Source organism: Stenella coeruleoalba, assembly GCF_951394435.1.
Source record: "Stenella coeruleoalba genome assembly, chromosome: 1".
Classification (NCBI taxonomy): Eukaryota; Metazoa; Chordata; class Mammalia; order Artiodactyla; family Delphinidae; genus Stenella; species Stenella coeruleoalba.
The window spans coordinates 8,105,008-8,131,310 of record NC_137169.1 but is presented as its reverse complement, the minus strand read 5'-3'; the positions used below and the strand labels follow the sequence as shown (position 1 = coordinate 8,131,310).

Below are 26,303 nucleotides of genomic sequence, written 5' to 3'. Positions count from 1 at the left end.
GGGTACCCAATGCCTCCCCCAGTCAGGTCCATGCCGGAGTTGGCTGGATGTGACCAGGGCACTGGGCTCCCAGAAAGTGCCTGGGGCCAAGCTAGACACTGGCATCGCAGAGCCTCCGCAACCTGGCTCGGCGGGCTTCCTGCCAGTGTCAGACCTCCTCTCCTGCTTCCACCGTGCCCACCCTGCTACCCCGGATCCCAGTGGGGCTGGTGGCCCCGTACAGACTCCAGCAGGGCTTCCCGGACCTCATCCCCTCCTTCCCGTCTGCCCTCTGTTTCTCACCCTCTAGGCCTGGAGTCTCCCCGACCCAACGCTGGCCCGATCCTCCGTGCCCCCTGGCTTCTCAGTCGCATTTTGCTGCCAGCGCAGGGCACTGAAAAACTGCTGGCACTGCCAAAAACCCTGTGTGCGCTATGACTCCCCAAACATCCCTTTATTTTTATTGTTCTGTTAATTACTGTTTAAACTTTAATAAGTCACTTCGTCAGGAGGGGGGACCTGCCGTGAGCTTTTCTGTGCAAACACGGGCCGGGAGTGACTCGGGTGTAATATAACCCTTTATGCGATGTGGGAATGTTTAGATTGTAACAGAAACTTGTTATTTTAATGACAGCTGTGGGGGGGGGGCTGCGCACTAAAGAGGAGGAGGGTGGGCGCAGCTCTGTTCCGCTTGCGTCCCACGAGGGCTGGGGGTGGCCTGGCCTTACCTGGGTGCTCCCGTGCTGCTGCCGCTGAGCGTCTAGGACACCTGGGCTGCCCACATTCAGGCTCGGGGAGAGGCTCCAGGGTGGCTCCAGGGTGAGAGAGGCTCGGGGGCTCCAGGGTGGGAGGGCCCAAGGAGAAAGTAGGGCTTTGTGGCAGGTGGGGAAGCAGGAGGATGCTGAGGGTCCCCAGATCCCCGGACGAAGGCAGGGCCGTGCAGGGCTGGACCAGCGCTTCCTGCTACCGAGGCGGGGACCCTGTCCACAGTCCCCATCCAGTATGGTGGCAGGCACCATGCTGCACGGCTCTGGGCCAGACATGTCACCCCGTGTCCTCCTTTCAACAGCCCCGCATCTCAGGTGAGCACACCGATGTCCGGGGCAGGGATGTGACTGGCTTAAAGTGGGAGGTTTTTTTAGAGGGCGGCCAAGTTCCTAATGTCAGTTTGTCTTATTTGGAAGCTGCCAAAGTCCAGCCGCCCAGGCGTGGCCTCAGCGGGCCGGGCGCTGTCCCGCAGTGGCAGGGAAGGGCCCACCTGGGAACCAGGACCATCCCCCTCAGCCCTGGGACAGGGCTCACCCCTCAGGCCCCTCCACCTACCCCCCAGCCCTCTCAGGAGGAGGGTGTACGAGGTGAAGGGGACATGGAAATAAGGATTGTCCCCAAGTCTGGGCACGGACCCTCTTCCTCACAAGGGCTTGGCTCCGTCTCAGGGCGGTAGGGGCTCGAGTCCAGGGTTGGGGTGATGGTGGCCAGGCCACCCCCTCTCGCTCTGGTGCCCCCGATCCTTTACACCCAGAGGTACTCCTGCCCCAGACCCACTTGCAAGGCAGGTGACCCCTGGAGAGGGAGCCTTTCCCCAGCACCCGTGGGTCTCCTGCACGGACCCCAGGCCATCTGGGCCCAGTTTCCTACTTCATCTTCATTTGGTCCCTCTGTCTGACCATCCATCCACAGAGCTGAGCTTCTGCTCCGCGACAGCACTGGGTGGCAGAAATGATGAGTCCTGTGCTTGCCCTCAAGGGCCCACGCCTGTCTGGGGTTAGCGAAGGGGTGTCGGGGGAGAGCACGACCCAGGGGGCCTGGCCCCTGCCCAAGGCCGGGTGCTCCCAGGGCTCCGTCTGGTCCCTCCTCTCCTTCTTTGGCTGCATCCCACGAGGGCCCCTCCGCGCCTCCTTCCGGGCAGGGCCAGAGGTTCAGGGTCCCGCTCCCTCACGCTGGAGACGGCAGCAGCCCCCCAGATGGCAGCGGCAGCGTGGGCCACGAATCGCTGAGGTTTTCCTTTTCCGAGCAGCGCGTTTCCCTAAATTGTCTTTGACTGCGTGCATGGGTAATGAAAGTTTATGCCCTTGTTAGAAGGACAGGCGGCCAGTTCCAGTTAGAACTGGGGCTGTCTGCCGGCCAGCCTCCCCTCCAGCCCCCTCCCCCGAAAGAGAGAGAGCGCGAGCACAAGTGTGCGTGCGCGCACACCCCCCTCCCTGGTGGATAAGAAGGCTGTTAGGGGATGGGAGAGGGGACGGGGGAAAAAAGAAAAAAAATTTTCCGTATTTGTGTAAGTTGCTTTAAAAGCATTTTATCATGTCATAAAAAAGGGAAAGTACTCTCAGAAATTGATCCTCTCCGCCAGCCCATTGGACAGAAGGACGTTGGGATGTTAATGGCCATCCTGCTCCAGGGTGGCTTATTAAAAAATTTATACATAAATGCTTAAAATTGCATAAATTATTTAAAAAAAAACCAACAAAGTGAGCAATCTGAATTCCCTCTTTTCCTCCCCTTCGCTCGGTCTCCCTGCTGTGTCCCCCCTTTTCCAGCCCCTCATTGCGGACCTCTCGGTCCCGCGCCCCATCCGCTCCCCAGGGTGTCCCCTCTTTCCTCCGCTTCCCACTACACCCCCAACACCGTCCGCCCTGCCCTCCTCCGGGGTTTCCCTGCCTCACCCACAAATTAGTGAAACAGCCAGCCCACCACCGAACACTCACATGCACACGCACTAATAAAAGCACCACTAATAATGGCCCAAATCGCGGAATTAAATATTAAGGCCAGAGGAGGCGGACGTGGAGCGGAGCTGCCGCCACCGTAGCCGAACTTGGAGCTGATGAGTGTGTCTCTCGCAGGCGTGGAATGTCACCCACACATCCTGGAGACTGGAGTGGGGAGTTTTATGATGGTTTTTCATTGATTTGTTTCCCCAGCGCAGCTGCCGACCTCTATTGAGGGACAAACATAATCAGCACTGACGCAAATTAGATGGTTATTCGTTTTGAAAATTGACAGAAAAACAATAAAAAAGATGAAATGCTCCCAAATCAATAGATATAATGAAATTCAAATAATCCGAGAGATGAGGTCTCCATGGCAACTGATAATGTGGAAAAGAAAACAATTTAATAAAGGACAGACACACTTTGAAAACAGATTGGGCCCAGGGAGGGGGGCGGGCTGGCGGGCGGAGGGCTGGAGCGCGGCTGGCGAGTGAAGGATCACTGTCCGTCCCAAGGACACCCGCCATAATTAAGCGAGGCTTTCGGCCCCAGAAAGTGCAGATTCAGGTTTTAATACACAAAATTATTTCAGGAGCAGTGAATCGGAAAGTCGTTTGTAATGACCTTCCTGAGAGGCCCGGGCGCAGGGCATGTTGGAGGCTGGGCGGCCGGCCGGCTGAGTTATGGCATATTTGTGTTTTTATAGTGCGGAGGGGAGGGGGTGGGGGGGAGGGGGGGGAGAAGGTTAAACAGTATTTACAGCTCAGTTGTTTTCAGAGAGGAAAGAGAAATAGAGTTCATGGGGAGATGCAGTGGGCAGGCGGGCGGGTGAGCCGGGGAGGCCTCGGGGCGAGGCAGGAGAGGAGGTGGGCCTGGGCAGGTCTGCCACCCTCGGGCTGCCTGGCCTGGCCTTGGGGACCCCCAGGGGGATGCCAGGAGAGGCCGAGGGGCACCCAGGAGTGGCCTCTCCACCCCAGTTCCTAGTGGGGCCTTCTAGGACCAGGGCCTCTCTGGGGACGGGGTGAGAGCCTGTGTCCAAGCTCTGTGTCTCCAGCCATACCCACTCGAAGAGAAGGTGAGGCATTCCTGAGGCCGCTGCGGAAAGGTCGCCTTGCCTGGGCACCTCCAGGGCTCTGCACACAGCCGGGTGCTCCTCTGGACGGCGCTGCCCCACTGGAGTCCTGTGCTGTGTGTCTGGGGTGCGCCCAGCCTTGGGCACGGCGGGCGAGGACCTGTCAGCGGCCTGCAGCTGACAGCCTCCCTGCCCCGTCCTTGGGCTCCACCTCCCTGCCCCCGGCGCACAGAAGGGGAAAGCCTGGTCCCTTGGGGTTTGGCAGAGGCAGGGGCCACAGAAGGGGAGGGGACCCTGCAGAGCCCCCTCGCCGCCCTCCAGAGCTGCTTGCCTGGGCAGGGCTGCTCAGGCACGGAGAGCCCGGCCCCGGGGGTTCACCCCTCCCTCAGGCTGTGTCCCCTTCAGGCTGCAGGAGCCAGATTTGTGCGTTGTTATCATGACACACACAGCACAGCCGGTTTCCGGGCCGCTCTTCGTGTGCACGTGTGAGTATAATATGATCGTACAAATACAGAGACGCCCGAGCGTGTGTGCGTGCGCACGGTCTGTGTGTGCGTGTGCGTGTGTGTGTGTTTTAAATCTCCCCGGGGCGGTAACTCTTCTTTTCTCCCCTTCCTGTTTGGCTGTGACCTGGGGGAGATTGATGGCCAGCCTGTGCGGTGGATGCTAACAGTTCCTCTGATTTATAGAGTTACTTACGCTAAGTGAGGCCACTTAGACGCGTCTGGATAGTAAACCTTTTAACTGGACTAAAAAATCATAATAAATAAATAAACAAAGTGGGGCGAGGAGGGCCCCCAGCGGCTGGGCCCCCCGCTTCCTGACTTGGAGCTGTTGGGGACCAGGGGACCCAGCTGAGAGCCCTGAGGGGCAGTGGCCACTCCTCCCACCTGCAAAAACCAGGCATGGGATCGGGCCCAAGAGGGAAGGACACCCTTCTCCTCGGGGACAGGTCCTGGCTGGGGAGATGGGGTGGGAGCTGTTAAGATGGAGATGGGCTGTGTGGAGGGGGAGGGGGGCCCTGAGGGAGCTCGTGGGGAGCAGGGCCGGAGCAGATGTCTCTAGGAACCCTTCCTTGCTTCCCAGACTCGCTGCTCCCGTGGCACCGAGGCTTTTCCCCACAGTGATCACGCTTGTAATGACTTGAACGTCTGCCCCCTCGTCTAAACTGAACAGTCCGTCATGGCAGGAGCCGGGACAGTCCGCCTGCTCGTTTCATATCCTCAGAATTCAGCCCAGAGCCTGAACATAGGCGCAGCACCCCAGCACTGGGGCTTGTGGCCTGTCAGGTTCAAGTTCTTAGGGGCTGCAGGGAAGCTCCAACATTGCTGCCACCCTCGCTGGGAGGCTGTGGGAGGTATGTGTGGGGTCTCAGATGGTGAGACATCGGAGCCCAGCGGGAGTCCGGCTCTGGCACACTCTCTGGGTGACCGTGACTGTTGACAACCTCTGTGAGCTCCGCTTTCTCACCCGGAAACAGGGATAGGACAGCGGCCGTACGGGGATGCTGGGGGACCACTGAGGCGATGCTCTGAGTTGCCCAGCACTGGGCAACTTTAAATAGCTGGCTCAGAGGGTGCCAGCTGCCATGTTGCTCTAGGCAGTGTGGGCCAGGGCGGCCACCAGAGTGACCCAGCGGTGCCCACGGCCCCCGAGCCGCCTGGCAGCAGGCAGGAGGGCCCAGACCACCCCAACCCGAGGGGACGGGTGCCTGGCCCCTGCCTCACCACTTCTTGATATACAGCGGGTATTAGGCTGCCCAAAGGGGACACTGCATCCTTAGGAAGAAATATGTCCTCATTTTTCTTAAACACCGTTTCCACTGAGTGAAATGTTTAGAAGGGACACGCAGGGAGAACTTTATTTCCTACCAGGGAGTTCAGAGCCACCAGGCAGAGCCCATAAAGCACCCGGAGCCTGGTAGCTGACAGTCCGCCCGGCCCCAAAACACATTACTCACTGGTGGGGAGGGGCTGCCAGGCCTGCCCAGCCCCTGGGGACTAACCCCCACCCCCAAGGCAGGACAAGTGACTCTGAGGTACCCAGCCATGGGCAGTGGGCACTGGAGCCTCTGGTCCCCTTGAGCCTGGGCTGCCCAGGGCAGGGGAGGACCTGGCCCTGACCAGGCGAGGAAGTGGCCGTTCCAGCCACCCCCGTAGTCCCCAGGGATCAGGGATGAGGGGCCCAGGTGCACTAGAGGAGCGCCCCCCCCCTCGGAACTGGCAGGAGCCCTGGCCTTCCCCAGCCTTTGGAGGGAGTGATGAGATTCCTGCCATAGCGGCCCTTCTCCCGAGGCCCTCCCTTCATTCGATTTCTGAAGCTGGCTCATTTACATATTTATAAATATCAGTAAATTATTTATTGTAGCAATCTGCTGCACCATTTTACCCATCACAGTTAACACTTTAGGGGGCTACGTGTTATGGGAACCGGGAGTGAGGGTGAGGAGGAGGTGGGCAGGGAGGCCTGGGACTTCCTGGAGCCTTTGTGGGGACATGGTGGCGGCCCCGCACCTTGCTGTGCCCTGACCTTCATGAGCTCGGGCTCTGGAGTGTCTTCACGGCTCCAGGATCAGTCTCCTCCTCTGTCAAATGGGACGACGACAGTACCTGCCTCACGGGATCATAGTGAGAGGTCGTGAGCTAGCGTCCAACAGGTGCAGGGACAGTCCAGTTGTCGCCCCTCCCTTTCTCCACCCTGAGCAGGACCCACTCAGCTTGGAGACAGAGCTGCCTGCCTGCTGGGGGCTTGTTGCGTTTGGAGCCCTGGGAGGGGAGGCTCAGACTGTGGGAGCCGGCGAGGGGCCACTTGTTGCTGAGTAGGCAGCCTGCCCGCGGCCCAGCCCTCCAGCCTCTCCTGTCCCCTCCGCCTCTTCTGGGCCAGGTGTGGTTTCCTGGTCTAGGGGTCTCGTGCCCAGATGTGGCACCGCACTTGCCTGTTTGTCCCCTCCCAGGGCTCAGCTGCCTTTCCCCAGGTCCTTGACTGTCAGGCCCTGTGCTTGGCACAGACAAGCACCCTCTCTCATCTTACAGTCCTGCAGCCCTTTTCACGGGGAGAAAGCTCGACCAGGGCCCAGGGCTAGCGAGGGGCCGGAGCCAGGCCGTGAACTCACGACTGTCTGACCCCAAAAGCCAGGCCATACCGTGGTGCTGTGCCACCTCCCAGGGCTCGCCCTGGCCCACCCGGCATCACTGGGGCCCAAGGCAGGAGGCTGGGGGAGCCCTGGGCTGGCTGCCTGCGTGCCGATACTGACCCACTCCTCTCCCCAGGCCTGGCTGGGATCCCTGCAGCCGCCCCGCCCCTCGCCTCCTCTCTGGAGCCCGGCCCTGGGTGAGCAGTACGGCAGCCCCCGCGCCTTCCCACCCTCCGGCCCAAGCCTGCCTCCTGGGCAGTATTGTTCCCAGAGGAAGTGTCCAGTGTAAATAGAGCAGCGGGCAGGCTGGTGGCGGGAAGGAGATGAAAGGGGCAGTGACAGGGCCGGGGACGGATGGCTTCCTCCCATTGAGGCCTGGCCACGGCGTTTATATTTTAGGGAAGAAAGTCAAGGGAATGTTTACATGGACGGGAGCCTGGGGTCAGACCACGAGGGGGGTAGTCTGCAGGTCCCAGGGCCCTGATGGAGGGGGAGGGGAGACGGCCCCAAGGGTGGGCCGGAAGACGGGCGGGCAGGCACCTTGGACCTCAGCTCTTACACACACACCCCAGCTCGCAGCCCCAGACTCACACGCATCTGCACTTTGGAGTAAGGCCTGCTTCTGCCTCCTGCCCTGCACCCCAGGCCCACACCCCTTCTCCACCGCCACCCCTGGGACCAGCAGTAGAGTCAGAGGGAGGGCAACATCTGGAAGGCAGGTGGGCTGGGGCAGAGCAGCAGCTGGAGGGCAGGTGTAGGGGGCATGGGCGGAGCAAAGGGGCCTGCGGGCGGGGGGTGGGCCCTGGGTGCACAGCTGCATCGCAGCTGGCGGGGGCCCGTGAGGGACTGAGGCAGGCACACAGCCGAGATCAGGAGCGGGTGGGCGGGGCTGGGTGGGCCCAAGTGCCAGGAGGCTCCAGGATGGGTGGGGGCCCAGGGAGGGGGTGTCACCAGCAGCAAGTGCAGCCCTGGGAGCTTCTGCTTCCCTCTTCCTTGGGATAAATATTTATAGATTCATTTGCCGTCTGCCATACACACTTGGCTACTTACCTCCCGGTAAAAATAGAGCAGGCTCCCCACTCCCACCCTTCCCTTCTCCACCAGGGCCGGGGACAAAGGGGGCCAGGTGAGGCCAGCTCCCCATAGGCCTGCTGGCGGAAACTCGGTGTCACGGAACCTGGCGGCTGGCCCTGAGGCCGGGTGGGATGGCACGATGAGGGGCCCCATCGCTGAGCTGTGAGAAGGAACCCATGATGATGCTTGGCGTTTTGGGTGTGGGCAGCACAGACTTGGAGATGCGGACAAACGTGGGTAGAGTGGGCATCCAGCTAGGGGTGAGGGTGGGGCCCGGCAGAGCCAGGGCTGCAGGACTGGGGGAGCTGGGCTGGGCTGGGCTGGGATCCCTGGGCAGCTGGCTTCGAGTCAAGGGTCTGGGGCAGCTGGGCATCGTCCGTATCGGGGGGCAGCCATCTGTGTGTACAAGCCAAGTCTGCTTGTAGATGAGGTCCTGGCACAGGCGTGGCCGTCCCCGTCTGAGTAAGCCTCTCAGTGCGTTCCAGGCGTGTGGGTTTTTAGGGTCTCGATCCTTTATAGTGAAGCCCCTTCTGACCATGGATCTGGGAGCAGAGTCCCCTTGCTCAGCCTTCTGACCTGTGTGGAGACTCGGCCATGCCCACCCTCTATTGAGGGCCGCACGGAGGAGCCCTGCCTTGGGAGCATTCAGTGGGGCTCCCTGTGCACAGAGGGGGTGTAAGCCATGACTGTCTGCCATGGCTGCCGCCCGCCCCTGGTACCCCCTCGGGGTCTGGCGCACAGTAGGAGCTCACTGCGTGGATGGGTGGACAGACAGGATATACAAATAAACAGGTGGAGGTGTGTCCACTTCTGTTGGCCTTTGTGGCGGGTCCCAGGCTGTATGGTTAGCGGTCTTGCCATTTACCCCCCAGGACCCTGGGCGCCCCCGCTCAGCAGCCGTGAGGGAGGTGGCTAGCGCTGGGGCAGCCTAGTTAACAGTTCCCGGCCAGTTGCGTTGGGCTGTCGTGTTGAGGGATTAGGCCCCGTAACTGCAGCCTCTGGGCTTCCTGCTGGGGTTCTGAGGAATCCCAACCTGTCCCAGCTTCTCAGGGCTGGAAAGTGGGCCTCGTGGGACCAGCCAGGCCTTCCAGGGCAGCAGGAGCTGGCCGAGGCGGAGAAGGCGGAGCCAGGTCCTGTTGCATGTCTGTCCTGCCTCCTGGGGCCAAACAAGGGGAGGAAATGCTTCCAGAAGCCAGGTGCTGGGAAGAAGACTGCCCCTTGCGTTTAAAGAGTCATTCGTTCATTCATTCGTTTGCTCGTTTACAGAATATTCCTGAACCCCCTAGTATGCGCCAGGCTCTGAGGATAGAGCTCACGGTCTAGTGAGGGGACAAACACACCCTGGCCTTGGGACGGGGCGGTGGAACTGTCACTGGGGAGAGAGAGACCTCTGGCTTGGGGGATGCGGGGGCAGGGCATCCGCCCCGGCTGTCGAGGTGGGTGACCAGGCCTGGCACACACGCCTCTGACCCTTCTCCTCCATCCCTGCAGCTGAAGGCACCCGGTGCCCCGACCCACCTGCAGGCAAGCCCGCGATGGCGGCCAAACGCAAAGGCGGCCTGAAGCTCAACGCCATCTGCGCCAAGCTGAGCCGCCAGGTGGTGGTGGAGAAGGGAGCGGAGGCCGAGGACAGCCCACTGCGGCCCCGGGACAAAGTGCGCAGTGGCCCTGAGGCGGGGGTGGCCCGGGCCCCCCGCAGCGAAGAGGACAAGAGGCGGGCGGTGATCGAGAAGTGGGTGAACGGGGAATACAGCGAGGAGCCGGCACCCACTCCCGTGCTGGGGCGGACTGCCCGGGAGGGTCTGGAGCTGCCACCCGAGGGCGTCTACATGGTGCAGCCCCAGGGCTGCAGCGACGAGGAAGACCACGGCGAGGAGCCCCCCAAGGATGGCGGCGTCGTGGAGGAGAAGGACTCGGACGGGGCAGCCTCCAAGGATGATAGTGGCCCCAGTGCCAAGCAGGCTTCAGGTGGGTGTCTAAGCCCCGGACGGGACATAACCCCACGAGGAGGGCGGCCCGGCGGGGAAGGAGTGGCGTGTGTGTCCACAGAGCGTGCCCTCTTCCCTCAGGGGCAGCAGGGGTGAGGAGGGAAGGGCCTGAGAAGGCAGCTTCCCAGACGTGTGAGCCGGGCTGGGGTGGGCTGCCGAACACACAGTGGGTCTTCAGGAAGCAGTGGATGGACGGATGGACTGGTGGACAGGTTGACGGATGGATGGAGGGATGGATGGACGGACGGCGTGTGGGTAGACGACTGTCCACACGCACCTGCATAGGGAGGAGCCTCTTGGGGGGCGCAGTACCTGGACGTGCATGTGGGGAGCGACACCCAGCCGGCACATCCCGTTACACCCACCTGCCCCAGACGCAGTCCCCTGGCTGGCGTCTCTCCCACGAGATGGCTAAGAGCTGGCCTTTCTGGTGTCTGCTTGGCCTTAGATGAGGAGCTCCTTCTGCTCTGGGGAGGGAGGGTGTCTCTGCTAGGACGGGAACTCTGGGCCTGGGGTCTTTTTTCAGCTCCCCAGCCTCATTCCCAGGCTGTGCCTGGTGTCCCGAGCCTTCCCTGCCCGCTTCCCGATCCCCTTCCCCTGAAGCGAGGGGCGCATCTCCTCCCCACGCGGGGAGCCCTGCGCAGCCACATAATTATGCATATAAGATATAAACAGAGCTGTTTAATTATCCTTCGCCACATCAGTGACAGAGTAATTAACAAACATTGCAAGATCAATGAGGAAAAGTGTGACCTTCAGTTTCCTCTGATAGGAAAAGCCCTTGCCGTTCCCAGACGCAAGGTGATTGCGCTGGGCCTGAGGAGAGGGGAGGGACAGGGACAAGGGCCACTGTCCCTTCAGCGCCCCAGCACCTCCCGGGGGAGCAGAGAGCTAGGATGGCAGGAGGCAGGGCTAGACCTGCCAGTGGCCTCGTGGCTGCAGGCCTCGCCCCTCGGGTTTGAGGCCCAGTGGGACTGCAGGGTGACACCCAGGGCGGCCTGCTCAGCCCGGGCACTGGAGCCAGGCAGCCGGAGCCCAGGCTGCCCACCATGGGCTTGGGAATGCAGGCCTCTGGGCTGCCCCTGGGACCCCTGCCTGGCCCCCTCCCTGCTCTAAGCCGCCTGCCCTTCAGAGCCTTCTGTTTCTCTGCCATATATAGTGAGGGCTCAGCTGCCTCCAGCTATTTTTAGCCCCTTTCCCCGGTCCCTGAGCCACTGAATCTAGCAGCCAGGGCCCACTCCTCCCAGACTGGGTCCCCAGCCCCAAGTAGCTTGAGGTCAGGACAGCAGCCCACCGGCCACCCCGCCCAGAGGAACAGCTGTCCGTCGGTTCCTTGAGTCGCTCTGCCCACCTTGTGTGCCAGGTGCTGCCCATGACTGTCCTGTCTCCGCACCTGGCGCGTCCCGGTCCCCGCAGGACTACCCTCCTGCCTGTCCTCCCAGGAGCTCAGAGGCTCTTTCTACATGCTGCTAGCTTCTCTCTTGTGCCAGAGCCCAGCCCCGCTCTCAGAGCACTTCCAGGTGTGGTTGGGAGGAAAGCCCTCCTCGGCTGCCCTGCTGGGTCCTGGTCCTCCCACCCCTGCTTCGGCCACGCCTTCCCCAGCCTGGGGTCCTGCCGCTCTGTGTGCCTGGGTGTGCAGGCTCAGACATGAGTGGCGAGAACACGCATGTGCCCTGGGGCCCAGGTGAGTCCCACCCCCCTGTGTGCACCCACTTCTGATTCCGGGGGTAGCACATAGTCGGTGTTCAGCGAGTGTTCTGTGCAGGAATGCGTGTGCTGGGGAGTCGCAGGCCTATTGTGGAGGAAGGAGTTCATCTCCAGTGAACAGCGCCAGGCAGAACAGGGCCGTCTTGCCCCTGCCATCCCGAGACTCCTCTTGGGGAGCTGACTGTGGAGTTCGGAGTGGTTTGTGTGCACGTGTGTGTGTGTGGGCGGGGAAGGTCGCTAGGGCTGCGAGCTTGAGTGTGCACGCGTGCGTGCATGTCCCTGTGGGGAGGTTGCTTCGGGGGATTCTCCGTGTGCCCCACTGTGGGCACAGTGGGGCGATAGATGGGCCAGACTCAGCCACTGCCTCTACGGCCTTGACTCTCCTCGGTGGCCCACCCTCGTGCGTGAGCACAGGTGACCAGAAGGTGGCAGGGAGGTTTGAAGGACTCTCTACGTCATAAGTCTTGGCTGGGGTGGGCGGGCCCTGAGGGAGTCTGAGTGAACACATCCGCAGGCTCTCTGCCCGTCGGCCCTGTTGTCTGGGGCCATCAGCAGCCTGGGGGGCCGGGAAGGACCAAGAGGACAGGTCCTGAGGAGGCTTGGGGCGAGCCTCTCATCCTCCCAGGGATAAGGGGCCTGTGTGTCCATTTGTGGGGGCCAGGGAGGGTCCTCCAGGCAGGCTCAGCCAGGCCTACCCCGACCCCATCCCCAGTGGCTCCGTCAGCCCCTGGGGTCCCTCCTGACTGCCCAGCCCCTGGCTCACAGCCCTACCTGTCCCCAGCCCCCATTCCCACCCCCACCCTGGGAGGCAGGTTGGGATCTGGCCTTACTTCCAGTAAAATGACTTCTCCTTCATATTAGGCCAAGGCAGGAGAGCGGAGACATTTATGAAACTTTGTTTAATGTACTGAAAAGCCATCGGCCAGAACATTTAGGAAATTGATTTTCCTGGCATTGATGAACTCGTTTTATTTTACCCCAGTATTAATTACTTTTTTTTTAAACAAATTAATTTAAGAGTCGTAAAACCTAACAAGTGAGCCAAATGTCCATAGATCATGTCCCGCTCCACCCTTCCCCAGGCCGGCCCCCTCCCTCTGTGGGCAGGGCGGCGGTGGGGAGGGGGGCGGGTCCTGTCCCTGGGCTACCCTGCTCCCTCCCAGAGGTGACGGCCCCTCTCCTCCCTGCCATAGGAGAGGCCTCCTCGCTGCGGGACTACGCGGCCTCCACCATGACCGAGTTCCTTGGCATGTTTGGCTATGATGACCAGAACACGAGGGACGAGCTGGCCGGGAAGATCAGCTTCGAGAAGCTGCATGCGGGCTCCACGCCAGAGGCGGCCACCTCCTCCGCGCTGCCCGCCTCCGAGGACGCCCTCAGCAAGCGGGTGCGGTTCTCCAAGTATGAGGAGTACATCCGCAAGCTCAAGGCCGGCGAGCAGCTGTCCTGGCCGGCCCACGGTACCACAGCCGAGGGGCGGGCCAGCAAGGAGGCCCTGGGCTCCCTGCCTGGCCTGCGGCTGCCCAGTAGCACCGCGCACCTGGAGACCAAGGCCACCATCCTGCCCCTGCCCTCACACAGCAGTGTCCCCATGCAGGGCCTGGTGGCCCGTGCCTCCAAGTACGACTTCTTCATCCAGAAACTGAAGACGGGTGAGAACCTGCGGCCCCAGAACGGGAGCGCCTACAAGAAGCCGTCTAAGTACGACCTGGAGAACGTCAAGTACCTGCACCTCTTCAAACCCGGGGAGGGCAGCCCCGACATGGGAGGGGCCATCGCCTTCAAGACGGGCAAGGTGGGGCGCCCCTCCAAGTACGACGTCCGGGCCATCCAGAAGCCGGGCCCCGCCAAGGTTCCGCCCACCCCCAGCCTGGCTCCTGCACCCCTCGCCAGCGTGCCCACTGCTCCCAGTGCCCCCGGGCCAGGCCCTGAGCCACCTGCCTCCCTGCCTTTCAACACTCCCGAGTACCTGAAGTCAACCTTCTCCAAAACAGACTCCATCACCACGGGGACCGTCTCCACTGTCAAGTAAGGCGTGCACCACCCTCACTGCCAGCCCTGCACCCGGGACTGGAGTGGCCCGGAGGCCCACTTCCTGCCTCCGAAGCTCACACTTATGGACACACACACCCACACCTTATGCACATCCACCGTGCACCCAGATTCTCACACACATGCTTCCGCACACGCGTGCACGCACACACACACGCGCACACGCTCCTCTGCCTACATAATCGCTCAGGCTCAGTTCATGCACCCGCACACTATACCTCTTGCTGTGCGCACACACGCTCTCACAGCGGGTACAGGCACACCTTGTTTTATTGCGCTTCGAAGATATTGCGTATTTTTACAGATTGAAGGTTTGTGGCAACCCTGCACTGTCGGATGACGGTCAGCAGTTTTTAGCAATAAAGCGTTTTTTATTTAAGGCATATGCATTGCTTTTTCAGACATAATGCTATTACACACTTAACAGACTACAGTGTAGTGTAAACGTAACTTTTCTATGCTCTGGGAAACCAAAAAAAATTCGCGTGACTCGCTTTATTGCGATATTCACTTTATGGCGGTGGTCTGGAAGTGAACCTGCAGTATCTCCAGGGTCTGCCTGTACTTCTGTGCACGTGCTCATCTGCTAACACACATGCCACAGGCTACTGTAACCCCCATGTGCCCATGACAGGCTTTCTCTGCCTGCCACCGTGAGGGCCAGTTTCCGGCTTATGGTTGGCTGGGAAAGCCCTACTCTGGGCTGGGGTTTCTGGGTTCCAGGCTGGTGGCCAGGGCTCCCAGGCTCAGAGCCTGCGCCATGGGGAAGGCAGCGAGAGAAGGTAGGAGGCTGGGGTGGGGTGGGCACACCCAGCGCAAAGCCCTAGACCATGGCAAAATAACTGATGGATCAATGTGGGGGGCTGAGTGAGACCCTTCCCCTCAGCCATCCCTCCTGGAGGCGGGTCCAGAAACCTGGGAGTAGATCTAGGGAGCTGCCCTCGGCGTCGGGGAGGCCTTTCCGACCACCCAGCCACACTTGCTTGGTGCTGTTCCTGCACTTTCCCCTGGCGCCCTCCCCCGTGGTACCTGGTACCCCTCTTCAGCCAGCAGCATCCTGACTCTCTGTGTGCAAGGCGGCCAGGCCCCAGCTTCCCAGGCTTCCTATGCTGTTGGACTCTAGGTCAGATCCACGCCCAAGGTAGGGCCCTCCAGCCCTGCCAGCTGAAGACGGCCCAGCCCTTGCCAAAGGTGGGCTAATTGAACCTGTGCTAGTTTTCTGCCTAAGGACTTTTCCAGTCCCACCCTAAGCGCCCAGAACACTACACAGTGAGCAGAGAAGGGCCAGGGCCCCAGGGCAGGGAGCTGCCCCCAGACGCTCTTGGGGCGTGAGGCCACCTCGTCTGCTAATCAGCTGTGCCCTGTGTGTCTCTCACCAGGAACGGATTGCCCACAGATAAACCAGCTGTCACTGAAGATGTAAACATTTACCAGAAATATATTGCCAGGTAGGCCCCTGGGGAGGAGACTGCCATGGAGAGAAGGTGGGTGGGGGCAGGAATGCCTGGGGACCATGGGACCATACGTCCATGTGACCACTAGTACCAAGGTGCCTGCTGCCTCCCCGCCCCCATGCATTCCTGCTTCCAAACCCTCCCCAGGCCTGCCCTCTGCCCCGTCTCAGAGCCCCCGCCCCCTTGATGTGGTCCAGGCCACATGCCCTTAAGCAGCTTGTACCCCAGGCAGGACTGGGGTACCTGAAAGGGCCCTAAGGCAGGGCCTGGCCACAGGTGAGTGCAGGTCCCCCCCTCCACAGCTCACTGTGGGCTTCCCTGGTGGCGCAGTGGTTAAGAATCCGCCCGCCAATGCAGGGGGCAAGGGTTCAAGCCCTGGTCCTGGAAGATCCCACATGCCGCGGAGCAACTAAGCCCACGCGCCACAACTACTGAGCCTGCACTCTAGAGCCCGTGCTCCGCAACAAGAGAAGCCACCGCAATGAGAAGCCCGCGCACCACAACAGAGTAGCCCCCGCTCACCACAACTAGAGAAAGCCCGTGTGCAGCAACGAAGACCCAACACAGCAAAAAATAAATAAATTCAATAAATGAATAAATAAATAAATAAATTTTTAAACATTTTTTAAAAAGGCTCCACTTGGGGCCGGGTGGGGGGGGTGGCAGGCGGGGTTGCAGGCCCCTGTGGAACGGTTGGGGATGAGAAGAGATGTGGGCAGGTGGCCTCAGTGTGCTTCCCCTTACCACCTGACTCCAGACCTGCCCCTTTACATCCTTAAGGCAGTGGGATTGGCAGGTGACGAACCTTCAGGTTCCCCCACCCACCCCACTCAGGCCCCCCGGCACCCAGCCCCTGGGGATGCAGCGCGAGGCCGGGGCTGTGCCCTGGCAGCCGTCCTTCTGTTGATCCCCCATAGTTTTTGCTGTCGCTCTGTGTCTCCCTCCCCTGTCCCTCCCTGTCTTTTCAGCTTTGCTCTGCTCTCTTTATTATTATTATTACCATTATTATTAGTGCCTCAGCAGATGGCCCTTTTGGCAGCTTCAATATTTATTTGCAAGAGGTTCTCCCCTCATGAGGGGCTTCCCTCCCGCAGCCCCACACCACGCGCAGCACAGTGGGGCAGGCGGGCTGAGCCCACCACCTTGTCCACAGTTGTCACGGGGCGCTGTCCCCGGTGGCCATCGTCCAGGCTGTGAGACCCCCGCCCTGGCAGCATTGGGGCCTGGAGAAGGCCTGGGGTACTCTGGGAGGGCAGGTGGTGGCCAGGCAGCATGGGGCTCCTGGCTGCAGAGTTGGCCGGAGAGCGCGCTCCCTGCCACGGGAAGCCAAACAGATGCTGCGCTTTAAAAATTCATAACTCTTGGACTGTTTCAAGTGTCAGGAAAGCCCAGAACAGAGAGAGCCCTTTAACACCTCTTAGCAACAGAGCCCTGGGCTGGCGCAGCTGGAGTCCCCAGCACCTGGCCCAGCACTGAGTCAGGGGTGGGCGGGCAGCACCTGCAGAAACGGCAGCTGGGCCACCTTGGGGGCTCATGCCTTCAGCATCCCATCCCATCCCACCCCAGGGCTCTTCCCCTGACCCTGCTCTGGCTTCTGGCTTGGCCTAAATTCCTCCTCCCATCTTGGTGCCAGGCCTCTGTGCCCCACCTGGCACTCCCTCCCGGGGCAGATAAGGCTGGCTCTGCAGCTCAGTGGGTCTGGGATTCCCAGCGGCCCCGTCACTCGCCCTAGCCTTCTCAGCCTCTGCTCCTTCACCCCAGCAGACCACCTCTGCCCCTCCACATGTCCACCCAGGGCCCCTGAACCGCAACAGCAGTTCCCTGGATCAGGGGCACGGACTCTGCTCAGCCGCTCAGGCCGAGGGCCCTGGAGCTGGTATCCAGAGAGGCCTGAGCCCACCCCTTCTTCCCTGCAGGTTCTCAGGCAGTCAGCACTGTGGCCACATCCACTGCGCCTACCAGTACCGCGAGCACTACCACTGCCTCGACCCCGAGTGCAACTACCAGGTATGTCCCACGGGCACCAGTCCTGCTCCTGCGGGCTGGCACAGCAGTGGAGGGGCGTCTTGAAAGCAGGACGAGGTTACTCGGTTCTGCTTGGGCCACCTGCATTTGACTGGGGCAGGCAGAGAGCCCAGAAAAGCTCCCAGCCTGCTCTTGTTCCCAGATCGCTGCCCACGGGCTTCTACCTTATCTAATCGAGTCTTCCCAGTGTCCTTAAGAGGCTGGTCTCACTGCCCCATTTTATAGATGGTTGTGTTGAGGTTCAGGCAGATCGGCCCTTACGTTCAAAGCCACCCTCCGGCAGGTGCAGAGCAGGTGAGCGAGAGGCGGGAGGGGGGTGTGGGTGTTCTGCATGAGGCCACTGCCTCTGCCTCCCCAGGGAGCCCAGCTGGGCAGAGCCCACAGGCGGCAGTAGACGGAACGAGGTGTCACCTATCAGAGCTCCTCCCTGAGAGGCCTGGCCCGATTTATCTTCTCTGCTTCTGGGCCTGCTGACGGGGAGACGACGGGGAGGTCAGGGAAGGGTCTGTGGCTCTGGAACCTTTGGAACTGTTCCCTCCAAAGTCCAGGGTGCTGGCCTTGGGGCAGTCTGGGCTGCCTCGACCCAACAGGATGATTTGTAAGGAGACCGGCGGGCCCTGGGGCCAGGCCCAGCCTCCTGCCCACCAGGCCCTCTCCCGGCAGAGGTTCACGAGCAAGCAGGACGTGATCCGGCACTACAACATGCACAAGAAGCGGGACAACTCCCTGCAGCACGGCTTCATGCGCTTCAGCCCCCTGGACGATTGCAGCGTCTACTACCACGGCTGCCACCTCAACGGGAAGAGCACCCACTACCACTGCATGCAGGTGCCCCGCCCTCCCCCTCCCCCACCCCCAGAGGCAGGCCTGCCTCGGGCAGGGCCCCTCCCTTTGTCCCTTCCCAGGGCTGGACGGCCAGAGGAGAGAGGCCCAGGGGCTCAGGCTTGGGCAGTGTCCGGTGGGCCAGGGTGGGGCCTTCCCCATGGCCATACTTGGTGCGGGTGAAATTCAGCGAGCTGTTTATACAGACCGACATTTTTCAGCCTTTAACACCAAGAGCAGCATTGCAAATGGTTCCTGAGGAGGTTTTTGTTTAATTCTTTGTTTTAATGCCACGCAGAGTCTGGGCTTTTTCAAGGTGTCAGGTCTGGGGGGGAGCGACTTTCGTTTGCAAATAGCAGCCCTGCGCCTCCCCCGGTATTTGTCAGGGGGTTGTTATGGCCTCCGTGAAACAACCTGGGCCAGGAGGAGAGGGGGGCTCGCTCTCTGGGCTCTGAGATGGTGCAGACACTGGCACGGTCCAGCCCTCAAGAGTGTTCAGATTCCACTGGTTTTTACTCAATATGGCAACGTTGCCTGCCTTGGCCCAGCCAGGGTGGGGTAGGGAAGGCCCTGTGCCAGAAACTGTTCGCCAAACGAGTCCCCGGCCTACAGGTGACCGCCAGGCCCCGGGGTCCAGCCCTGCTCACCCCCGGGGGCTTTAGACATAGAGCCACAGACGGGGGACCCCCAAGCCACCTCCTGCAGGATGGGACTCCCACGCCTGTGTGGGGACGTATCCCGGGCTCTCTATGAGGACGACCCACACCCAGCATGGGCCAGGCCCTGGGGGCCTGAGGGGTCGTCCTACCTTAACCTCGGTGCCCCCAGTCGGACGTTTACAGGGGCCGAAGCTCCCCCGGGCAGGCTCAGCTGCGCCCAGCAGCACAGCCGCTCTGACTTCGCCAGGGTGCCTGGCCTCAGCTCCCCTGACTGCCGCTCTGGCCCCTGCAGGTGGGCTGTAACAAGGTGTACACGAGCACGTCGGACGTGATGACCCACGAGAACTTCCATAAGAAGAACACCCAGCTCATCAACGACGGCTTCCAGCGCTTCCGAGCCACTGAGGACTGTGGCACGGCCGACTGCCAGTTCTACGGGCAGAAGACCACGCACTTCCACTGCAGGTGAGCGGGAGGCAGCCAGGGAGGCCTCCTGGCCCGGGGAGGGACGGCAGGCAGGGCACCAGGCCCGTGGGTGGCTCGGGGCCCCACCTCCTCAGGGGTGTAGGGACAGGAGCAGAGGGCTGCTCGGAGGCCCCGCCTTAGTTTCTGGCCTGGTCTTCCATCCAGAGGCCCATCCCTCCCAGGGCCACCGTGGGAGCAGGGCAGGGCCTCCCCCTGGCCCCGTGAGGCCCCATGACAGCCTCCCGATGTCCTGCCAGGCGCCCCGGCTGCACGTTCACCTTTAAGAACAAGTGTGACATCGAGAAGCACAAGAGCTACCACATCAAGGACGACGCCTACGCCAAGGATGGCTTCAAGAAGTTCTACAAGTACGAGGAGTGCAAGTACGAGGGCTGTGTGTACAGCAAGGCCACCAACCACTTCCACTGCATCCGCGCCGGCTGCGGCTTCACCTTCACCTCCACCAGCCAGATGACCTCCCACAAGCGCAAGCACGAGCGCCGGCACATCCGCGCCTCGGGCTCGGGCGTGCTGGGGCTGCCGCCCTCGCTGCTGGGCGCCAAGGACACGGAGCACGAGGAGTCCAGCAACGACGACCTGGTTGACTTCTCTGCCCTGAGCAGCAAGAACTCCAGCCTCAGCGCCTCCCCCACCAGCCAGCAGTCCTCCGCCTCCCTGGTCACCGCCACTGCCACCTCCGAGGCTGGGCCCAGTGCCACCAAGCCTCCCAACAGCAAGATCTCGGGGCTGCTGGCCCAGGGCCTGCCTGGTTCCATCCCCCTGGCGCTGGCCCTCTCCAGCTCGGGCCTGCCCAGCGCTGCGCCCTACTTCCCCATCCTTCCGGGCCGGGGCAGCACCTCCCTGCCTGTGGGTGCCCCCGGCCTCATGGGTACCATGTCGTCAGGGACGGCAGCCTCAGTAACCCCCGACACACCTGCTCTGGCTGCCTCGGGAGCTGGCGACTCGGCCGCAGCGGCAGCTGCCTCTGTCCCGGTGCCCCCTGCCTCCATCATGGAGAGGATCTCTGCGAGCAAGGGCCTCATCTCGCCCATGATGGCCAGGCTGGCTGCGGCCGCCCTCAAGCCCTCTGCCACCTTTGACCCAGGTGAGCAGGCTGGGCCCTGCCTGGGAAGCGAGCACCTCTCCAACCCCAGGAGCTCTCTGGCCTCGGTGCGGAGCCGAGCAGCGGGTGTTTGTTTGGCAGGAGTGTCTTCTGTTCCCTGCCCCCGAGACCCCTGCCCGCTTCTTTGCCTGGTCTCTGCCTCCGTCCTCTTTATTTCCTATTCGGGGCCCCTCTTTCTGGCCCACCCGCCCCAGGCAACTCATGTTTCTGTTTTTTTCATCTGTGAAGGGGAAGCAGTAGTCCCGGCCTCACGGGGTACCTGTGCATCCCGGGGCAACAGCTGGCTCCCCCAACCCTACCATGTCACCCTGGACTAGTAGGGGCTCCCGCTAGTCCAGCCCCTAGTGGGAGCAGTCCTGGAGTCCCAGGCTTCCCTGGGACCTCTTCCAGGTGACTGGGAGGCCATGTGAGTCCAGCCAAGTGGCAGGGTGACCGCAGTACAGGGATGCTCAGGGGATTCGTGCCTGGACAGCCCGTCAAGGCCAAGGATGCCCTCCCAGGGTCTCCCTGTCCATCAGCGCTTTCCAGTCGCACTTTCTGTGGTAGTGGGAACGTGCTGTTCCGCACCGTCCAGTATGGTAGCCGCTGGTCACATGGCTGTTGAGTGCTTGAAATTGGCGAGCGTGACCCAGGACTTGGATTTCAACTGGAATTTCTTTCACTTGAGCCAGACCCGTCCGCTGGCGGCCATGTCAGAGCCGCCAAGTCACATCTGTGTCCCTCCTCTGGCTCATCGTGGAGAGAGGTTCTCCTTTCTCCCAAGTTTTCTGCTCTTGAAAAAATTTTTTACTCTTTTTCTCCGGATTTTTTTTGGCTTTTCTGTTTCCCTCACTTCTCTCCCTCTGTTTTCCCCCATCCGGGTAATTAGCATCAGTCAAATCCTTTAGAAGAGTTCGGCTCACATCTGGGACGTGGCTCCCTTCCTTCCTTCCTTCCTTCCTTCCTTCCTTCCTTCATTCATTCATCAACCACTGGTGCTCACTGAGGGCAGCTTGCTGGTGGGCCAGGCACCAAGCCAGTGCTGGGGACACGGCAGGGAAGAAGACAGACAAACTCCTGCCTTGTGGAGCTGATGGAACAGTGTGGGGCATAGTCTGTCCCCAAGTATACCCCCTGGGAGGTGGCCAGGTCGAGACTTGGACCTCAACAGCTGGCTTCTGAGCCCGGGCACCCTGCTCCTCTGTGAGACTGTCTTGAAACCCGCCAAGACTGAGGGTCCCTGCAGCCCACCCAGGGCTCTGCGCAGTGCCCCCAGAGAGACCAGTGCTTGGCAGGAGGGTCAGAGCCCTGTTTCCCTAGGGACCCTGGGCAAGTGGCTTTGGGGAGCTCCTGGAATGTGGACTCTGAATTCTGAAAACTGAATATCATGTTCCCAGTGGGACGCTCCTATCAGCTGTGACCCACCTTCCACTCCAAGTGTGGGTGTCAGGCCTGACTGCCCGGGGCCGCGCGCCTCCGGCGAGGTGCCTGCAGGCTGGGGCCACGCTGGGCTCCGTGGCCAGACTGTCAAGTACTTTCTTTTCTTTAGAAACAGCTCCTTCCCCGAAAAGAAAGGTCAAGTGAAGGGAAGGGGGCCATTTCCCTTTATTTTTTAATAAAATGCCACTTGCTCTCTGTGAAGCAGCTCTCCATCAGCTGCAGCGCCTTGGGGCAGATTAATATTTCAGTCACTTGGGGATTGTGGGGAAAGGCTCGGTGGACATGTTCCTGTCAGCAACTTCTTTTGCCCTGTTCTGCTTGGCCTCCCGAATCCTCTGCCCGCTCAGCTCCAGCCTTTCCCCGCCATGCCTACACCCCGCCAGCTTCCCCCACCCACCCCATCCAGCCCAGCCTGGCCAGGGTGGGCCTCATATCCCTGCCCTGGACAGCTTGACGGGCGAGGTCACATAGTTTGAACCGCTCTGATTGGCTGTCAGCTCCCATAGCCCTGACACAGCAGATGCCCCTCCTGGGCATGCTCAGTGGAAGGCAGGGTTGTCGCCCCGGCAACAGTGGGGACGGGACCTGCGGAGGGGGCGCAGCTCCCAGTCTCGATCTGCCACTTTCCCTCAGCATTAACAGAGTCTTTAATAAAAGCCTAAGCGGCAGCTCCACAAATTGACTGTGACAGTCGGTGGAGAAGAGGAAGGGCCCCCGCCCCCGTCCCAGCCCCCTCCCCATCCTCCCGCCCTTCTCCTACAGGAGGCCCTGAGCCAGGACAACTTTGACATAATTTTGCAATAATTATCACTTGAAGAATTGCCACACAGGGGGAAGCGTCACAAGCCATCATGTCAGTGGGGAGGACCACTGACCAGCAGCCAGGGCTCCCCAGGGGCCCCAGCCCACCCGGCCCGCTGCCCTCCCTTCGGGGGGCTCCGACTTGTGCCCGTATGAAGCCCTCGGTCCCTCTAACACCATCTTCCCTCCCCCCTCCCCCATAGGAAATGGGCAGCAGGCCACCCCTGCCAGGTTCCCCCCAGCCCCGGTGAAGCAGGAGCCCGGTGAGAGTGCTGGCGCCCCAGGTCCCCACGAGGCCTCCCAGGACCGCAGTTTAGACCTGACTCTGAAGGAGCCCAGGTGAGGCGAGGCCCAGGCCTCCCAGCTCTGCCCCCCTGCAGGAGGCTCTGGGGACAGCACCCTCAGAGCCAGACTCCATGGGGCCAGGGGCCAACCCTTCCTGACAAGGGGTCATCCTCCTGCCCAGGCAGATGTAGCAGGCGGGGCCAGAGCCCCAGGGGCCGGCTGGGAGGGGTGAGTCTCTGGGGCCGGTCCCACGTACTGTCTGAGCTAAAGCCCCTTGGTTTGTGTGTTCCAGTAATGAATCAAATGGCCACGCAGTCCCGGCAAATTCATCTCTTTTATCCTCGCTTATGAATAAGGTAAGAACCATCCATCACACGCCTCCCATCCCCCCACCCCGAGAGATTAAAGCTGTGCTGGGGGGTGGGGGGGATGTGTTTGTTTTTTAATGTTTTGCCTCTAATAAGATGAGTTTGTACCATTTAAATTTTGAGGCCATTTTTCATCAGATATAATTTCAGAGCCACTGCTTACAAATTAATTTAATGAACTGGCTGAAGAAATATATTCCAGCCTCTGACACCCTTTTTTTCCCTTCAGATGGAGGGCTCCAAAAGCTTTTCCGGAGCCCTCTAACTTCTTTCACTCCTGGTTATTCATTTTATTCATTTTATATATTTTTTTGTTTGTTTAAAAAGGTGGAGGGGGAGACCAAAGCGGGAGCAAAGCGCCCATTTCCACTTTTCAGGTTGAGTAATGGTCTCGGACGCCTGCTGCAGAGGTCGCTCCAGAATATTTATTTTAAATAATGCAGAGTCTTTGTAAATTATACATCATCGCAAATATATTTTCCCCCTTCACATGATAAATTTGACTACAGCAAGATTAATTAGGTTACCGTACACAAGTGACTATTGAGGAGGGAGCTGGGCCCGGGCCGGACCCCACGGAGTGGGGTTCCTGCCGGGCCCATGGCCTCCCACTGGCCTCTGCCCGGTCGGTCGGTGCGTGTGCCCTCTGCCTTCCGCCCTCCCCTGCTCGCTCTCTTGCTCCCCTTTTCCGTTCTTGGGTCACTGCTCCCTGCGCCCCCTTGTTCCTTCCTGTCGGAGACCCACAGCCCACGTGGGTCGAGCCTTTCCGCGGACTCCCCGCCCCCTCCTCTGCCAGCAGCAGCAGCGAGCCTGCCTCGGTCTCACTCCGTGAGCCTCCTTCCCTCCCTCTCTGCTCCTCCTTTGTGTTCCTTCTCTTGTTCTCAAGGAATTCGTGAGGGTTTCCCCCCCCACCGCCTTCCTCCTCCTCCTGCACTTCTTTTGAAAACCTGGCAGGAGAATAACCAGGGAGCCGCTTAGTCTGGGGAAAGCTGGGCTGGCGTGTGTGCCCGGAGTCTCGGCCTCCGATTGAGTGATGGCTCCTAGCAGCCCGGGGTTTGTGTGGCAGAGCCCCGGCAGCTCCACGGGGCCGGGGCAGCGCCGCAGGCCGCCCGCGGCAGCGTCCACTCAGTGAGGGCTCTTCCGTAGCCAGAGCCGCGTGGGGTCGGGCCTCCTCTCCTCCCGGCTGCCAGCACCGCGATGCTCTGGTCAGTTTGGAGAGGCCCGAGCGGCCCAGAGCTGCCACTCCTCCCAGGGCAGTCGGGTCAGGTGTCCTGAGGTCCCCGGCCTGAAGCACGGGCCTGTCCTCCTCGCAGATGTCTCAGGGCAATCCCAGCCTCGGCAGCCTGTTGAACATCAAGACAGAAGCGGAGGGGAGCCCCGCCGGGGAGTCCTCGCCCTTCCTGGGCAAGGCCGTGAAGGCGCTGGTTCAGGAGAAGCTGTCAGAGCCCTGGAAGGTCTACCTTCGCAGGTGAGGGGCTTGCCGTGTGAGCAAAGGGGGAGGGAAGGGCCACGCCCACTCGTCCCGGGGGCACGTGTTCCCCCCACGAGGCTGTTCCCCCAGCCTCGCCAGAGCGCCAGGGTCTCCTCTGAGCAGCCGGCCCCTCTGCCAGGTTTGGCACCAAGGACTTCTGCAACGCGCAGTGTGACTTCCTCCACAAGGCCCACTTCCACTGCGTGGTGGAGGAGTGCGGCGCGCTCTTCAGCACCCTGGACGGGGCCATCAAGCACGCCAAGTGAGTGGGGGTCCGGGGGCCCGTTTAAACCCAGCCCCACTTGTCCCAGCCTGGCTCGGCGGTGGGTGGGCCGGGGTGGGGCTAGGGGGTGCACAGGCCTCTAGCAGCCTTCCAAGCAGGACCCGTGTGCGGTTCCCACAAGACCTCAGAAGCTGAGCTGGCTTCTCAGAGGTGCTGCCCGGCAAAAGGCAGGCTTCCTCATCTCCCACTGGCTCAGCCCCCAGCTGGGTCCTCTGAGCCCACCCAGGCCCCGCCCCGAGTAAGAGCTGCTTCTCCCCACCGCGGGGCCCATGCAGCCGTCAGCCCTCCCTCCCACAGATGCTCCTGCAGAGGCAGCTGGAGAGGCCCAGCACTGACCCCGGCAGGGACCCTAAGTGAAGGCTTTTCCAAGCCACAGTACTGCATTTGTAGATTCTCTTTGACCTAAAAATAATGAAATTAATTTGTACAATTCGTTGAGCAGCAAGCCCAGCCGCCTACTGTAATTGAACCCAGAACTGGTAAACGTTTACAGCAGATCTTCACCGCTCCCTAAGCCCCGGGTCAGGCTCTTCTCACTGCTTAGGCAGCCCCAGCTGCTGGTCTGAGACCCCCCCCCCCCCACCCGCTTTTAAATGTCGGAGCCGGTTCTGGAAGGACAGGCTTCATGAGCCAGGACGTGCTGTACCCAACCCCTCCCGAGTAGGGAGGAGCTAGGGACAGCACATCAGTAAGGTCACAAGTAGGAAGGTGTAGTTAGGGCAGAGCCTGGAGCCCAAGTTCAAGATCAGAGGACACAGCAGTGTGTTCTCAGTCCTTCCCTCCTGGTGGGAGGCCTCTGGCACCTGGCACTGAAGATGCGGTGGGGACACTGGGCCCCTAGGCTTGTGATGGGGTCATACGTAGGCAGGCAGGCAGGCGTGCCAGGGAAGGGCCTTCTCCTCCCGCACCTGAGACACCTCTCCTGTCTCTCGTAGCTTCCACTTCCGGACAGAGGGAGGAGCAGTGAAAGGAAATGTGGAGGCTTCCTTCCCGGCCTCGGCTGCTGAGACCAAACCTTCCTTGGCCCCCTCATCCCCTCCAGCGCCTCCCATCACCACGGCCACGGCTTCCTCTCTCGAGGGGCCCACTCCCAGCCTGGCCGCAGTGCCCTCCAGCCCCACCCTGCTCGCCTGGAAGCAGCTGGCTTCCACCATACCCCAGATGCCTCAGATTCCAGCGTCAGTGCCTCACCTGCCCACTTCGCCCTTGGCAACGACTTCTCTAGAAAACGCCAAGCCCCAGGTCAAACCCGGATTCCTCCAGTTCCAGGAGAAGTGAGTCCCTCGATGAGCCGGGAGCCCTGTGTCCCCCGTGTGTCTCGGGAGTAGGTGCTAGTAAGGGCAGCTGAGGAGGCCCTGCTCCTTCCCCTGCAGTAGCCCCGGCTGTCCCCAGCCTCTCTGGGACACGGTCAC

The 26,303-nt window shown here is 61.2% G+C and overlaps 1 protein-coding gene across 1 annotated transcript in view; it reads left to right on the top strand.

Moving 5' to 3' along the window:
• The window catches only part of LOC307175746 (zinc finger protein castor homolog 1), a gene marked incomplete at its 3' end in the record, with an annotated part of 105,508 nt that extends 79,339 nt beyond the window's left edge, over positions 1 to 26,169 (top strand). The window contains exons 4-15 of the mRNA XM_079901197.1: positions 9,461 to 9,937; positions 12,858 to 13,692; positions 15,096 to 15,164; positions 17,087 to 17,177; positions 17,859 to 18,023; positions 18,969 to 19,141; positions 19,399 to 20,246; positions 22,688 to 22,823; positions 23,062 to 23,125; positions 24,451 to 24,605; positions 24,748 to 24,870; positions 25,827 to 26,169. Of these exons, the coding sequence (XP_079757323.1) occupies positions 9,461 to 9,937; positions 12,858 to 13,692; positions 15,096 to 15,164; positions 17,087 to 17,177; positions 17,859 to 18,023; positions 18,969 to 19,141; positions 19,399 to 20,246; positions 22,688 to 22,823; positions 23,062 to 23,125; positions 24,451 to 24,605; positions 24,748 to 24,870; positions 25,827 to 26,169 (3,479 nt within the window). The remainder of the gene's footprint in view (positions 1 to 9,460; positions 9,938 to 12,857; positions 13,693 to 15,095; positions 15,165 to 17,086; positions 17,178 to 17,858; positions 18,024 to 18,968; positions 19,142 to 19,398; positions 20,247 to 22,687; positions 22,824 to 23,061; positions 23,126 to 24,450; positions 24,606 to 24,747; positions 24,871 to 25,826) is intronic.
• Between the last annotated feature and the right edge of the window lie 134 nt (positions 26,170 to 26,303).